Source organism: Rhinolophus sinicus, chromosome X (assembly GCF_036562045.2).
Source record: "Rhinolophus sinicus isolate RSC01 chromosome X, ASM3656204v1, whole genome shotgun sequence".
Classification (NCBI taxonomy): domain Eukaryota; kingdom Metazoa; phylum Chordata; class Mammalia; order Chiroptera; family Rhinolophidae; genus Rhinolophus; species Rhinolophus sinicus.
Window position 1 is genome coordinate 12,718,760 of NC_133768.1, and position 16,942 is coordinate 12,735,701.

The 16,942-nt window shown below is 39.8% G+C and overlaps 1 protein-coding gene across 1 annotated transcript in view; it reads left to right on the top strand.

Moving 5' to 3' along the window:
* Positions 1–16,615, top strand: part of TXLNG (taxilin gamma) — a 43,397-nt gene extending 26,782 nt beyond the window's left edge. The window contains exons 5-10 of the mRNA XM_019746309.2: positions 476–670; positions 2,622–2,741; positions 4,164–4,238; positions 10,203–10,295; positions 12,361–12,456; positions 13,418–16,615. Coding sequence (XP_019601868.1) covers positions 476–670; positions 2,622–2,741; positions 4,164–4,238; positions 10,203–10,295; positions 12,361–12,456; positions 13,418–13,723 — 885 coding nt within the window. The 3' untranslated portion in view covers positions 13,724–16,615. The remainder of the gene's footprint in view (positions 1–475; positions 671–2,621; positions 2,742–4,163; positions 4,239–10,202; positions 10,296–12,360; positions 12,457–13,417) is intronic.
* The last annotated feature ends 327 nt before the right edge of the window (positions 16,616–16,942 follow it).

Below are 16,942 nucleotides of genomic sequence, written 5' to 3' on the forward strand. Positions count from 1 at the left end.
ACACTTGTATCCTAGTAAGAGATGCAGGTAGGCTTTTAAAGATTCCATTTGTCCCGTTGCCCTCCAGAAAGTAGAAGGTATGACCCAGAAAGTAAGGAGCAAGAGGGGATCTGTCTCTTGAAGCTGATTTTAGATGCTGCCTTGTGGAACCAGCCAGAAGGGTATTTGGGAGCATAGGTAGGGGGAGCTGACTGCGTGGGCAAACTCCCTGTTTTTCAGTGTAGTGAATTGTAGATGGTCACATACCGGTCGCACTTACTTATGGCAGGGCAGTTTGTGTCTCTTGTTTTATCTACGGTGGAAAAGCTGCTTGCTTTTAAATGTAAGCCTTCTGGTCATAAATAAAGGGAAGGAATTCCAGTTCAGAAGTAACATTTCAGGGCAGCAGTAAATGAACCCACAGAGCAGCAGCAGCTTTTGTGAGCATCTTATCCATAGGTCTATACCATTAACAGAAATTATTTTTAATAATAAGGAAGAAAATATGCAGCAGGCACGAGAGGAGGAAGAAAGACGTAAAGAAGCAACTGCACACTTCCAAATTACTTTAAATGAAATCCAAGCACAGCTGGAACAGCATGACATCCACAATGCCAAACTCCGCCAGGAAAACATTGAACTGGGAGAGAAGCTGAAGAAGCTCATTGAACAGTACGCACTGAGGGAGGAGGTAAAGGTGTTTTGTTTTGACAGCTTCTTGTGATTAGCTAGAACTTTCCACCATTGACTACTAAAGCAGCAAAACTGTTGTCACAGGGTGTTTTAGAACTTTGGTATATGAGTAGTGGAAGGCGGACCTTTATTAGGAAAGGCTCAGTCACCACAGCAACAGGAGGGTGCTCTGGGGTTGTCACAGATGGTGCGGGAGGCAGTGGGTTTGGGTACGGGAGGCAAGTTCTTGGAGACATGTTAAGTACTACTTGTCTTCCATGGGATACTGTGGAAGACTGATTTTAACATCCAGATTTTTTCCCACTTACCTAGACAAATAATGAATAAATATCTGGCTCCCAAATACCCCATCTCTCAGGTATCTGTGATAATCTATACAGTCTATACCATCATTGCATGACATCTATGTATTTCAGATATTTTTTTAATGGGGGTTTTATACTGTTTGGGAGAAAATAAGAACCTATTTCTAAACCCTCATACATATACCCATTGAAGTAAAGAGTTTACTGGAGGGACCCATGGCTGCTGATCTTGGTTGTTGGCCTCCAGCTAAGACTTAAGATTGTGTCATCTTCTGGGCGTTACTTTATCCAGTTTTCAAGGCAAACTTTAGATTGATTTGGAGTTTTACATATAATCCTTCAAAAACTGTTAGTTTTTGAAATGATTTTATCACTCTTCTGCCTTTTTTTTTTCCTTTTCTTTTTATAATGGAAAATTACAGTCTTAAACAAAAGTAGAGAATACGAGGTCTGACAATTCACGTGGCTTCAGTAGATGAAACCATAGTTTCAGCTATATTCCCATCACCTTTCTCTGGGTTATTTTGAAGCAAATCCAAGATGTCATACGATGCCACTCATAGATTTTGGAGGGTGTACCTCAAAAAGATAAGGATACTTTTTTTACCCACAATACCATATTCACACCTAAAACATTAACAATAATTATTTAATATTAAATACCTAGTCATTATTCAGATTTTTCTGGTTGTCTCCCCCCCATTTTTTTTTTTTAAAACTATTTGGATAACAATCCAAATAAAGTCTGTCCTTTTCACTGGTTGGTATGTCTCAGGTCTCTCACATAAAGATTTCCTTTTCTCTTTTTTTATTGCAGTGTGTTTATTGAAGACTTTTTTTTAATCCTAGAGAATAAATTTTCTATTAGATTATAAAGCCCTCAATTTTCTTATAATTATTCTTTTAGTTTTGTTTAATATGACAGTCTGCCACAATCATAGATGTAGAAAATTTGAAAATTGTATGTTTAAATCACATTACTTGTGAGTTATGTATTTTGAATATTATCTTTGGTCAGGAAGAACTCTTTCTGCATTTGAGAAGGGATGTTCTGATGACTATTGTACATAAATAGCCACTTAACAATTTTGTTTGGAAATAACATCCCTTTACCAAATGTTTACTCCTACCAAACACCTTAACGTAGTGTAACCCTTGGCCTTGAGAGCTCTGTGGCGTGGCTGTGGTCATCCCCCCATAGGTAGGGGAGCTGAGGAACTTGCCCGGGGCCGTTCCTACTATCACAGCATGCTGCCTCCAACTGAGAAGTTTGGGAAAATTGAATGCGTAGAAAGACTCTCCGAGAATTCCGGGTATGATGTGTGGGTTAACAGTTTGAGCTCCTTATCCATTGTTTTCTTGATGACAGTTTGAGCCTCATTGGTATTGGAGGACAAAAATAGGAAGTACAGGCATGTGGCTGCCAGGGCTCTTGATGGCCCACCTGTGAAAGGGAGGGGCACGGGGGTGATAAGGGAAGGCTCAGCTGCTTAGGTGCAGGACAGAAAGACAGTTATTATGAGCTCTGGTGGCATTAGCGGGAAAAGCAGAGTAAGAAGCAAGGCATTGTAACTCGTGTTATGTTTCCTCGTCATTGTGCTCCTTTTTCATTGAGTGATGGAAGAAATTTGATTTTTCCCACAGCATATTGATAAAGTGTTCAAACATAAGGAACTGCAACAGCAGCTTGTGGACGCCAAACTTCAGCAAACGACACAGCTAATAAAAGAAGCTGATGAAAAACATCAAAGAGAGAGAGAGTTCGTAAGTTTTCTTAAAAAAGAAATTATTGCCAAATTGTAACCCAAACCATTTAAACATGTAAGCTTATTCTACATTTATTGTAGCACATGGGTCATGCTCATTGGTTTTTTGCTCTAGATTGAGAAGGGCATGTGTGTGTTAAAAGGCATTTGGCTTTTTATTTCTATTTACCTTTTTATGTAGAAGATACACTGGAGAGATTAGACCACGTTACTGGAAAGATCTGCACTTATTTGACTTTTCTGTGCTTAGAATATTTATTTTACTTCTTAGGTAATAGTCATCAAGTTCAAGAATTATACCAGTATTTTCGCACATTAAATTTAGCAATTCAATTTAATATCAAGAGTTTCATATAATACTGGTACATTTTGTTTTGAAATTAGGGAAATTATTTGTTTAGTTGTAAAATTTTCTGAGATAACATTTTAACAGAATTCTCTATACCCTAATCACTCAATTGTTCTCAGAGTGTGTGCTCAGATTTTATTGCCTGTTCATAATTGTGAATACAGTGGAATCTCATTGGGTATGTATATTCAACAATAAATTCAAATTCAGCAATAAAAGCAAGAAATGGTTATAATGAGGACTGTTCATCCAGCTTTCCCTCCAGTAGCCTCGGCCCCGAGGTGAGCCGATATGAAGACTTGGTTCCTTGAGTGGCCCTCATGATGTAAACATGTTGTGCTGAGTGCTTTCATGTGAACTGACAGTGCTGTCCCGTGCATAACCGATGATGTGGTTGTCATATTCAGAGTTGGAGTGTAAATTTCATGTATACACACACATGTGCATACATATATACTTTCTGGTTGGTTTAAGGACTTTTTGAGGCTTATTTTGACTTTGTGACATTTTACTTCAGGGACTGAATTTAACAGCTGCCTATTATGTATGAAACTTCACTGTATAATTTTCTTGAAAACCCAAGTATATAAATTAAAGCTCCCACCTCCCTCTCCCCCACTTGTTAAAAAGTGATCAGAAACCAGGTCTCTGATTTCATTGCTTTGCTCCATAACCTTTCACCCTGCTTCATCTTGCCTCTATGGGGTAGAAGGGCTTTCTGAATCACCCAGGTAATGTCAAGATTCCTAACCATGCTTTCTGCTAATACTACACTTCTTATTATTTTCACCTAAAACACAATTTAACCCTGAGTTTTGTAAACCTATTATTAGGCTTCCACGGTACTGTCTCTAAGCAATAAGGTTATTCCTGCTTTCCTAAGTGTTAACAAGTGGAACAGACTGAAGATACAGGTAGCTGGCGCTTGATGTAACAGTATTTCACCTACAGACTTGTGGTTCTTGCTGAAATAATGAGTGGAAGGATTGAGCCTGACTATCTGGTCATTGGACGTTGTAGTCATACTTGTAATTACGATTAGTGTTTTGCCAGAATGTTTCTGTTTTCTAGTTGTTAAAAGAAGCAACAGAATCGAGGCACAAATACGAACAAATGAAGCAGCAAGAAGTACAACTAAAACAGCAGGTAACTTGACAGCAGGGGATAGTAGAATTTGTAGGAAAAATCTGTGGTTCATTTGGTATATACTTCATATCTCCTCTAAGATTCTTTTGCTTGTTCCCAGCCAGAACTGAGAGAATAGCTCATGTGTCCCTCTTGGAGTTTTCCCCTTGATTTAGGGTGACCAATTTATCCCCCCTTCGCCCAGGGCTTTCCTGATGTTAGCACTCAAAGTACTGTGTCCCAGGAAACACTTAGGTCTCAGGCAGATAGGGAAGATTGCTCATGTCATCTGCAGTGTCCCCTTTCTAATATTCCAGCTCTTGTTCCCCTTTCTCAGTCTTCCCATGTGTGTCAGCTAATTTCCAACTAAGGAAAAAAACTGATAAATCTTCAGATTTTATTTAGTTTTTTTGTATCAAGTGGAACCATATGAAATTGCTGCTACTTCTTTGATCTACAAAATGGCAATTTCATATAGTTTAACAACTGCCTGTTGATCATACGGTTCTAGTCCCAGGTGAAACTTTGGAGGTGTTTTTAATGGGGGCCCTCCGTACTTGACTTTTTTTTTAAGTATATGATACAGTGTTAACTATACTCGCCATGCTATACAGTAGATCCCTGGAACTTTTTCATCTTATGATTGGCAGTTTGTACCCTTTGACCAACATCTCCCCATTTTTACCACCCCTCATCTCTGCCAACCACCATTCTACTCTTTGTTTTTAAGACTGACTTTTTTAGATTTCACATATAAGTGAGAGTGCACCGTATTAGTCTTTCTCTGACTTCACTTAGCATAATTTCCCCAAGGTCCATCCATGTTGTCACAAATGGCAAAATATCCCTTTTGTATGGCTGAATAATATTCCATTGTGTGTGTGTATATACCGGGGGTGCCAAAAAAAATGTATACACATTTTAAGAAAGGAAAAAACTGTATTAAAGGGGCAGCCTGTTAGCTCAGTTGGTTAGAGCACGGTCCTCTTAACAACAAGGTTACTGGTTCGATCCCCGCATGGGCCACTTTGAGCTGCGCCCTCCACAACTAGATTGAAACGACCACTTGACTTGGAGCTAGTGGGAAAACGCACTTTAAAAAAAAGCACAAAAAACTATTAAACATTCATTTGATTAACGCCATCTTTTGAGCGAATGTCATACTACATGTTGCTACTGTAATTTAGTTCAACTTTGAAAAGTAATACATAGATAACATCTCTGAAAATGTGTATACATATAATGTGTGTGTGTGTGTGTATATATATATCACATTTTCTTTATCCATTCATCTGTCAACGGATACTTAGGTTGTTTCTGTACCATGGTTATTGTGAACAATGCTGCAGGGAACATGAGAGTGCAGAGATCTCTGTGAGATCCCGATTCCATCTCCTTTGGATATGTCCCCAGTAGTGGGATTGCTGGGTCATAAGGTAGTTTTAATGTTAATTTTTTGAGGAACCGCCATACTGTTTTCCATAGCGGCTACATCGATTTGTAATCCCACCAACAGTGCACAGAGTTCCCTTTTCTCCACAGCCTTGCCAGCATTTGTTCTCTCTTAGTTTTAGCCATTCTAACAGGTGTGAGGTGATATCTCTTTGTGCTTTTGATTGGCATTTTTTCCTGATGATTAGTGACGTTGAACATCTATTCATCTACCTGTTGGCCATCTGTATGTCTTTGGAAAAGTGTCTATTCAAGTCATCAGCCCATTTTTAAGTTGTATTGTTTGTTTTTTTGCTGTTGAGTTGTATGAGTTCCTTATATAACTTGGATATTAACCTCTTTATCAGGTATATGGTTTGCAGATATTTTGTCCCATTCCATAGGTTGCCTTTTCATGTTGTTGTGTCTTTTGCTGTGCAGAAGCTTTTTAATTCAATGTAGTTCTGTTTGTTGATTTTAGATTTTGCTGCTTGTGTTTTTGGTGTCATATGCAAAAAAAGTCATTGCCAAGACCACGGTTGGAGTTTTTTACCTATGTTTTCTTCTGTGAGTTTTAGTTTCAGATCTTAAATCCTTAATCCATTTCAAGTAAATTTTTGTGAGTGGTTCAGATGGTCCAATTTTATTCTGCATGTGGTTACACATTTTTCTAAGCACCATTTATTGAAGAGACAGTCTTTTTCCCCATTTTTTGGCTCCCTTTTCAAATATTAGTTGACCATATTTGTGTAGGTTTATTTCTTAGCTCTCAGTTCTGTTCTATTGGTCTATGTCTCAGTTTTTATGCCAGTAGCATACTGTTCTTATTAGTTTAGCTTCGCAGTATAGTTTGACATTAGGGAGCATAGTGCCTCCAGCTTTGTGCTTTCTCAGGATTGCTTTGTCTGTCTGGGCTCTTCTGTGGTTCCATACAGATTTTAGGGTTTTTTTCTATTTCTGTGAAAAATGCCATTGCAATTTTGATAGGTATTGCATTTGAATGTATAGTTTTGGATAGTATGGACATTTTAACAAAATTAACTCTTCTGATACATGAACACGGAATATCTTTTAACTGTTGTCCTCTTCAATTGCTTTCCTCAGTGTCTTACAGTTTTCAGTGTATAGGTATTTCATTTTGGTCAAATTTATTTTTAAGTATTTTATTATTTTTGATGCTATTGTAAATTGGGTTATTTCTTTTTCAGGTATTTTGTTGTTAGTATATAGAAACGCCACTGAGTTCTGTATGTTGATTTTTGTATCCTGAAACTTTACTGAATTTGTTATAACAGTGTTTTGGTGGAGTCTTCAGATTTGCTGTATATAAGATCATCTCATCAGCAAACAGATAATTTGACTTCTTTCTAATTTGGATGCCTTTTATTTCTTTTTCTTGCCTAATTGCTCTAGCTAGGAATTCCAGTACTGTGTTGAATGAATAGAAATGGTGACAATGGGTCCCCTTGTCTTGATCTTGATCTTAAAGGGAAAGCTTTCAACCTTTTACTGTTGAGTATGATGTTAGCTGTGGGTCTGTCACATATGGACTTGATTATGTTGAAGTATGTTCCTTCTATACCCAATTTGTTGAGCGTTTTTATCATGATTGGATGTTAAATTTGTCAGATGCTTTTTCTGCATCTATTGAGATGATCGTATGATTTTTGTCTTTCTATTAATGTGGTGTATCCCATTTATTGATTTGCATATATTGAACCGTCCTTGCATCCCATGGATAAATCTTATTTGATCATGGTGTGTGATCCTTTTAATGTGCTATTGAATCAGTTTGCTAGTATGTTGTTGAGAATTTTTGCTTCTATTTTCATTTGGAATGTTTGTAATTTTTCTTGTACGTATCATCATCTGGCTTTGGTAACAGGATAATGCTGGCCTTGTAAAATGAGTTTGGAAGTGTTCTCTCCTCTTTAATTTTGTGGGAGCGTTTGAGAAGAGTTGGCATTAATTCTTCTTTAAATGTTTGGTAGACTTCACCCGTGAAGCCACTGGGGCCTAGGGTTTTCTTTGTTGCCTCCCTACTCAATCTAGACGCCTTGGTTTTGTTCTAATGCAATCTTCCTCTGTGGGGTTGCCTTGTGTGATTTAAGGATACCAGATGTTGCCTTCCCACTCAAAGAAGAGGTACAGAAAAGACTTCCCATGTCCTTATGGACGGGGAAAATTAGGCTTGTACTTATAAATCACCCTTTTTCAGTTAATTAGATTGCATTGTATTGAAAAAAGTATTGTTAATTTGAAAAATGTATTATATAATCAGTTTCTTTAAGGTAAGGACTCTAAATTAGTTCTAAAATGCACTGATATATAGAGATTGGCCTGGATCTTTGTGAGCACCTCCTTGGAGTGCTATTTGTCTGGCACATTTTACATTGTGGTGATACTTACTTCCTACAAAGCTCACATAACTTAGGGTGAAAGTTCAGGACGTCTTTTGAACTTTCGACCCTAAGTTACGATCATGCTAGAATACTTATAGGAAAGCTGAACGTCTTATTAGCTCTATAAATTCAGTTATCCATAAAAATGGAGAAGAGAATCTATGTGGAAAAGGTATAAAAAGTTTGTACATGGCTTGGGAAGATGGAAAATGGATTTGAGTGCTGGCGGCATCACTGCTAACTCTCCAGTGCAAAGGGTCAGAGGGCCCATCTGTCAAGCTCACAGGCAACTCTGATTGTTGTACTGTTACCAGTGCCACTTCTATTGTCTGATCTCTGTCACCCTCAGTCATGTTCTCTAAGCACTAATTTCTTTTCCTTTGCTGTCACCTCTTCCTTTTCCTGCTCCCCAAATGGGGCTGTCCTTCCCAAGAGTCGGTCTCCTTCTATACCCTTAGCGTGTCAGTTTTCAGCATTTGTTGATGACCTCACAGTGTTAGTATTTTGTAATCTGGCCACATAAGTTCAGGTGTGATGGAAGCACCCACTGACTGACTACCCAGTATGGCCAGCATTGAATTCTCACACGGGACAGTGTTCCTGGGTGTTCCATCTTCAACAAAAAAGGACTGCGCTAAAACTGCCATGCCTTCTAATGTCCCTCAAGTGCCAGCACTGCTCCCTTGTTCTGCCTGAGCACCGCCACCATTGTTCCTCTGTCCACGCCAGCAGCCTCAGAGGCACTGACAGTGCGTGCTCAGAAGTCCCCTGCATTCTTCTTTGCCCCGAAATTTCTATTCATCCTTGCCCTTGCCCTCACCTTTCTTCAGGCATGCTTTGGTGATCTTACAGGCCCCTTGTCCAGCCTGTTGCCACGGGTATCAGTGCTTTCAGTCTTTCTCCCTCCCACATAAGCAGAGCTTGCTTTTAAGTGCTCCCCACATGGCCCATCCCACCTGATACCGTGTTTCCCCAAAAATAAGATGTAACTGGAAAATAAGCCCTAGTGTGATTTTTTTTTTAGGATGACATCCCCTGAACATAAGCCCTAATATAAGACCTGGTCTTATTTTCGGGGAAACATGGTAACTGGTGGGCGGGTTCCACTCCATCACACCTACCCCCTTCCCATCCTGTTCACTGGTTCTGGTTAATAATTCCTCACGCAGCACTGCTGAAAGTGGAAAGGCATCGCTTATGCTATTTCTTGGCCTCTGATGATCCTTTATTCTTCTCTGCTTTCCTTATATGTATTATGTGATCTTGAGCAAAACACTTTATTCCTCTGGGCCTGTTTCCTCATCCTGAAATTGAATGTAGTTACGTTAGATGAGCTCAAGGGTTCCCTCTTTTTTTTTTTCCAAGGGTTCCCTCTTGGTCTAAAATAATTCAGCCTACCTTTGAGGCCTAGCTCAGGCCTCGCCCACATGAAACTTTCCCTGACTATTCTGTTTTGAGCCCTCCTGTGCCCCTCTTCTCCGAATTCCTGTTCTAGGGGGAGTGAATGGTGATTCCACAGTCTATATTGTACTTGACTTGTTGGTTAGCATTATTTTCCCAGCTAGAATAAAAATTCCTTGAGGATAGGAGTTTAAAGAAAAATCAGTATTTCTGCCTTTTAGCTTTTCTTTTCTCTCTTAACTGTACTCCCACTGAATTCTTTCTCCCCAAAGCAAACCAATTCTTGGCTTCTGTTTCATTTTCCTGCCTACAGTAAGGAATAAAATATCCTTGATATCAAGCTAAGAACTGTGCAGGTGGTATTCTAAAAGAATGATCTTTTTCCAAGGACAATTTTTCAGATGTAAGGAAGGGTGGGGGGGTAGTTCATAAAGGATTAGTTACATGTAATTTTATAGCTATACCACATCCCTCAGTTTTCATTATAATTGGTGGAATGGAACTAGTAAATATTTGTGCATTTTAAACATTACATCTACAAAGATGGCTAAGTCAACAGTCGGTGCATTTCACTGGGTTTTTAGAACTTCAGCCATCTATGTCTGGTATTAAAGGATTGGGTATGCATTTTTCCTTATTTCTGTCACCTATAAAACAAGTAACGTTTAATGATAGTGTGTTCTTTTTGAAAGTCTTTGGGATTTTAAATCATTTATCGGGAACTCAGAATATTTCATACTCTTTTCTGTAGCTTTCTCTTTATATGGATAAGTTTGAAGAATTCCAGACTACCATGGCAAAAAGCAATGAACTATTTACAACCTTCCGGCAGGAAATGGAAAAGGTATTTGCATATTTTTAGTAGAATATTACTTAAAAGGGAATTTATATAAGAAGCTATTTTAAGCACGATCACTACTTGGATGAGTTTATGTTGTTACGGTACCGTCTTAATGTCATCTTTTCTGATCCTCCATTGGCATCACGTTTGGTCATTTTGCCCTCAGTGTATCCCCATGTAGCTGGTGATCTCTGTGCTTCTAAAGTTCTATCTTTATTAAAATGAATTCCTCTATTAAATACAACTTGTTGTTAGAAATAAAGTGGTTTCTTCTTTTGTTTGTTGTGTCTTTTTTTATTCACTTCAGGTCATTCCCATGCCCCCACCCCCTTCCCTTAACAAAAGATATCCAAACCCAGAGCAGTAATTACATATTTTGGTTGGTTGATATGTATATATTAGTGTTTTTGCCCTTTTAGCTTTTTTCTCTTAACTATTACTCCCACTGAATTCTTTTTCCCTCAACCAAACCAATTCTTTGGCTTTGATTTCATTTTCCTTCCTACAGTAAGGAAAGAGACATCCTTGATACCAAGCTGAGAACCAAAATACATTCATATCCATCCATCTATCCATCCATCCATCCATCCATCCATCCATCCATCCATCCATCCATCCATCCTTCCTTCCTTCCTTAGTTTATCTAGCATACTCCCCTTAAAATGGGGACTTCTGAAAACTGGTGGGTTGGGGAGAAGTACAGCGGCGCCCGGCACTTTGTAAGCGTTCAGTAGATGTTAGTCGTGACTATCACTAGGTTTTACGTAGTGGCCAGGAGTGCACACCCTGGGTTAAGGTCCCAGGGCATCATATGTGGCCGTGGACAAGTTATTTAACCTGTCTTTCTGCTCCTTCCTCGTTAAAAATAACAAAAATCCCTACCCTTTATAACATCATATAGACAGTGCTTGGCCATGTTAAGTTCTCAGATTACCACCTTCAGATATTTTTAGACCCAGTAATCTGGAGAATTCAGTGAGCAGCAGATGAGTTCTGCCTGCCAGTCCTTTCAGCTGAGGCTCCAGTCGAGGGGGACTCTTACACAGCAAACGCCTTAGCTGGGCTTAGCTGGGCTCCAGCACACGTGCTGTTGAGGCCAAACTGTGTTAAGACGTGGGTTCCCCCATTCAGTATCCTTTTGGCGACTTCTCTGGACTTTCCTCCGTGTTAGTGGCTAGCGTATACAGTAGGTCAGCACTCAACCCATATATGCCACGTGTTCTTCCCACGGCGTTTGTCCCACTCGGCTTTGTGGTAGACTTTTGTGGATGACTACCCCGTGGCCCAGGGCACTGGCTCTGTCTTATCCTTGTTTCCCTTACCAGTGTCTGGGATCAGAGCTGGGGCACAGTCAACAGTGCATAAAGGGATCCTGAAAATGGGGCTCACTGACGGGCAGATACATCTCATTCTGAATCTCTGAAAACTGGGTTCTTGTAGCAGATTTCAGAACCTTTTAATTTTGGGACCCATTTTATTGTTAGCAAAATCAGAAGTAAAACAGTCTTGTGAGTTGTGAGGATGACCAAAGCTAAGGATTAACTACTTTTTTTCTTGGTTAGTGGAGTCTTACCTAAATTACGCTTCCTTTAGTTCTGAAACTGATGTGTTCTTGGAGGCTGTGGTAGAGGAACGATTCTCAATCTTTTGGGTGGCTGAAAACCTCAGTCCTTACAAGGATCAGGTGAATTCCTGTATCTGATTCAGACAAAACTCACGAACATGGCCATTTTTCCATTCTAACTGGGGAGAAGGGATCTCGTCTCTTGCTACCCACATATGGGATGAAAGATGTACTTCATCTTAACTGGGCTCTGGTGTCTGCCAGCTTCCTCCACGTGCTGCTGCCTCAGAAACTGGGGAGATTCGATTTGTTTTCCTCACGATACGAAACCCTGCTTTGGTTCCTAGGAGCTTCTGAGATAAGCTCTGCTAGCAACAGACAGGCACAGCTGTCAGCTGGGCCAGGCAGGTGCAGTGACGGGGGTGGGGAGGAACGTTCAGACCTTTCTGTGGTGGTGCAGGGTGTAGAGTTTGAATTTAAATTTGCAATTGTGTTGATTCACAGATGACAAAGAAAATAAAAAAACTGGAAAAAGAAACAATAACATGGCGCACCAAATGGGAAAACAACAACAAAGCTCTTCTGCAAATGGCTGAAGAGGTGAGGTGGTTTCCTGCCACTGAGGCATGTTCTTAGTCAGGGGGACTCATGAAGTGCAGGTACCTGGCAGGGCATGGGACACGTGTTGTGACACTGGTGATAGTTGAGGACTCTGGCCAGAGCTGGGGCAGGGAGGATCGCTGAGTACAGTGTACGCTGACTTTCCTGCAATAAGTTGGCTCGTAGGTGTAGGGCCTGTGTGCGGCATTACATTTCCCAGTCCCCAGTGGGTGGGCCCAGGCTTGTGTTGGAGACAGCTGTAAAGCATCTAGATTTTGCTTGCTTCTACAGCAGTGGTTTCTCAACCTTGAGCTCGCATCAAACTGCAGCTGAAGTAAAGCCCAGATTGCTAGGCTCCACCCGGTTTCACTAAGCCCAAGGGGGCGGGGTGTCCTTGTTGGTGTTGATACTGGGCGTGCAGGGCATCAAGCACTGATCAGCTTCCCCAGGGAATAACTCACGTGCCTTTCTTTCTTTCTGCCTTGACTTAGTCCTTTCAAAAAGGCAGCCAAGTACTTTTTGCCAGTCTTACAAAGCTGAAATGTACTGTCTACAGCACTAGATTTCACGCCTTCAATCTGGTCATCTAAAAACTGGTAGAACAGAAAAACTGCAAAGTTGAGTCCTTTTCTCTTTTTAATCAGGCCCTTAATTTTCTATCTGCTAGTCTTTGTGATGAGTACTTTGAATTTCCTTAATGTTTTGTCAATGTTTAAAAAAGTGGATTTTGGTTATTTAAAAAAATGCTTTGCCATCACCCTAGAACAGTATTGTTACAAATGTATTTGTAGGTACATCTGCAGCGAAGCAACCTCGAATGTTAGGTGTTTGAAGAAACTGAACGTGTTCAAGAATAAATCGTTTTGATATAGCTCAGATTACTTAATTTTTTGGTATCCAGGAACCGCATCCATACCCCGTGAACTTAATGTAAATCCTGTTGTTTTGTTTTTCCTTACAGAAAACTGTCCGTGACAAAGAATATAAGGCCCTTCAAGTAAAACTGGACCGGTTAGAGAAGCTGTGCAGGGCTCTTCAGACAGAGCGCAATGAGCTCAACGAGAAGGTGCAAGTCCTCAAGGAGCAGGTCTTGGGGAAAGCGGCCGGTGCGGACGCGGCACCTCGTGGGACACAGCCCTGTGCTGGCGCCCTGCTTTCTCCCCAGCAGCTGAACGCAGCCTCAAACAGGGGCCCCCGAGTCCCTGCAGAGGCGGCGCCCAAGGCCGCATCCCCAGGCGCCGGGCCAGCCATCGAGTCAGTGGACTGAGAAAGTATGATCACTGTACTGAGAGCTCTATTTTGTGTATAATTTTCTCTGTTAGTAGTAACTATTGGTTTTGTGGTGAAAATTTTCTTACTTTTTCTACCATATCTGTATTTTCTTAGAACTACTGGACTTCTGTGGTACAGGAGGCTGCTTAGCAGTTTTGAATAGTTTTACTCGACTACGTTTTCCTCAGCTGTGTGGCACATCAGCCTCATTGCCCTTCATTGGAATGCATGTGGTCACTGCCCTGTCCTTTCTTCCCTGCTCCTTGCACAGAATCATCCTAATTAAAATTTCACTCAAGACAGGGCTGACCATTACAAGGGAACTTTGTTCTGATGTGAAACAATATTTAAACGTCCTGCCTCCCCATCAATATTAATCGAAAAATATCAAGATGATTAGTTTTGTCTAATAGCCCATTTAAATCCCAAGTAAAAAACAAAATTCTAGGGTTGGACCAGAAACAGCGTATTTGATTTTTTGATATTTGTATCACTTGACAAATTGAGATCAGGCCACAACCCTCCAAATTCCTGTTTTGGCAAAACATGTACATAATGGCACCACTTCTAAACAAAGTAGTATATACAGGCAAATCACCAGACATGCAGGCCTAATGTTTGTGTGACTAACAATAGTCATACTGCTTTGGCTTCAGGTTACAGTTAGAACCAGCGCTGAATTTGGACCACTCGAATGCTTCTGAGGGGTAGGTGCTTTGTTTGCTTTCCATTTGGGATTTGGATACACATCTTCCACTTTCCAAAGAAAGCAGTCACCGATCAATGTGTAGCTTTCACCAAGCAAAAGTCCCTCCACTGCCTTCTGGCTACTTGAAATTGGTTGGTGTTCAATTGTTAGGAGAGTCCCACCAATCAAGTTCTCTAGGTTATCTTAAAGGGGGTTATCTAAATGGGGGATTTCATTATGGCTCACACTAACAAACTTTCATTTCCCAAAGAGACTGGAACTAACCTTTTTAACTTTGGGAAAACTTAGCAGAATTAAGTAGTCAGAATCTATTACATATGCTTTCTGTCTGTTTCTCACCGTTTTCTTAGTTGCTGTTTTTTATTTTTAAAGAAAAAAACCAGTATTATCAAGGTCTCTATACTTGGAATGCGGGAACTTATCAAAATTAAGCACATCACTTTTGGATTAACTTTGTTTACAGTGTTGAATATGGTTAAGTTATGCAAATAGTTCATCAAGCTTCAGTGATGAAAGTTTTGACTCTGTCCTTAGTATAATTTGCATTGAAATACTTTGTGAAATAAAAAGGCTCCACTAGAACTGATGTTAGCACATCCCACTGAGCAAAACTGTCACACTGACACTTTTTAAATTGCTTACTGGACTGAATAAACTCTGTTCTGTCCAGTTCAAGGGTTTTTCTCTATGTTAAAGTTTTATTTGTAAAGTCCTGTCACATTTATGATCTAAACTAGGTTGAAAGAATTGAAAATTGTCCAATAGATAGGGAAACAGCGCCTGGAGTGGAAGATTAAATGTAAGCTTCCACCATCCGTCATGTTAATCAAGGGGCTGGACAGTGGAGGAAAAGAAATCCACAAAGTAGGTTAATCACTCTCAGCATGGACTGAAAGCAGAAACATACTCTCCCTCCAACAGCCTCTTAGAAATACCCCCCCTGACTACTAACTGAAACATTGGACTCATTTTCCCAGGAGGAAATGTAGATATATATACATATATATACACACACACACACACATACACATATATATGTATATAGACAAATATACCAAGAGTGCCAAAAAAAATGCATGCACATGACTTGTATTCATCTTTTGTTACTGGTATATATTATTAGAATTTTAATGCAATTCTTTTCCTTTCTTAAAATGTGTATGCATTTTTTTGGCACCCTCTATATAGATTTTATATATATATATGTGTGTGTGTGTATATATATATTTCTTACATATCTACTTTAAAATTAGTACTAATGATCACATTTCACAAGAATTCTGCTGGACGTATAGCTAATCTTAACGTTCTAAGCCATTTGTGTAGCCCACCACATCTCTGTGGTGCTTGTGCTGTGTGGAAGATCGTAACTCTTGGACCTGTTGCCTATTTTCAAGGGCTTTATAAAGCAACGTGATTAACAGTACTTGGCCTGCTGCTTTTGGCTTACACTATGTATTTTTAGCTAGATGCTGTCATGGTGTTTAAAGGATATGGATTCTGTCTGGGATGCGTTTGGTGTCCTTTCAGAATCTGTCCTATTATCCTGTGAATAAAAACAAATGGGACCCTCTGAGGTCACCCTCCTAAAGCAATCACCTCACCAGCCCAGTGTTGTGGCTTTGTAGCACGCCCTGTTATATCTACCATATTCTAGAACACTGTAATGCTACTAGGCTGGCTCAGAAAAGGTTTAAATCTCAAATTCACTTCAATTGCATTTGTTGCACCGTCATGGAGTCTTGATGTGTGTTATTTATAGTGGCAGTAGACTCCTAGGTGTAAAGAAAACTTGGGTCTTGAAATAATGGACCATTTCATCCTCAGACTTGTAGGAGTACATTTCTTGGTCTTGAGACCAGTATGTTTTAGTTATGTATGCAACTGCCTTTATTACACCTGGTTATCACAATTCAGTTCTCAGGTGTTGCAGAAAAATCTACCTCTTTCAGACTGTAGATGGAAATAACTGTGAAAAAATGATGCAGATATCTTCTAGTTTGTGCTAAACACACTGCTTTATTTTTACAGCCCACGTCTTTCATGAGGATACAAATTGTTAAGAGGCAGTCTTGTTTTGCTTTTCAAAGACATTTTGTAGAGATTTTTCACTAATGTGAATCTGATTTTATCTACTCGATTCTGTATAGATTAAGTAAATATGTATGATAAATTTAACAGCTTCTGTGTATTCTTTCGTTACCCACGTGACCTTAGTTTTATAAGTTGAGTCCAAAGACAGTTGTAGATAGTTGGTTTCTCAGACTTTAAAAAGTATTTTAGTTACTGTACAATTTAATAAGGGATGGCTAACCGTCTACCCTCTGGGTGGCAGCAGACTCATAGTCAGACTACTCACTGTTGCAAAATAGGTAACTAGAAAAATTCTAGTGTCGCTGCTGTCAGAGCTTTAAAAAACAAGGACTATGGATTTCTCTAGTCTTGGCTGCTCAGCACATTCCTGGGTGTACATATTATATATACAGAGGCACATAGGAAAGATCT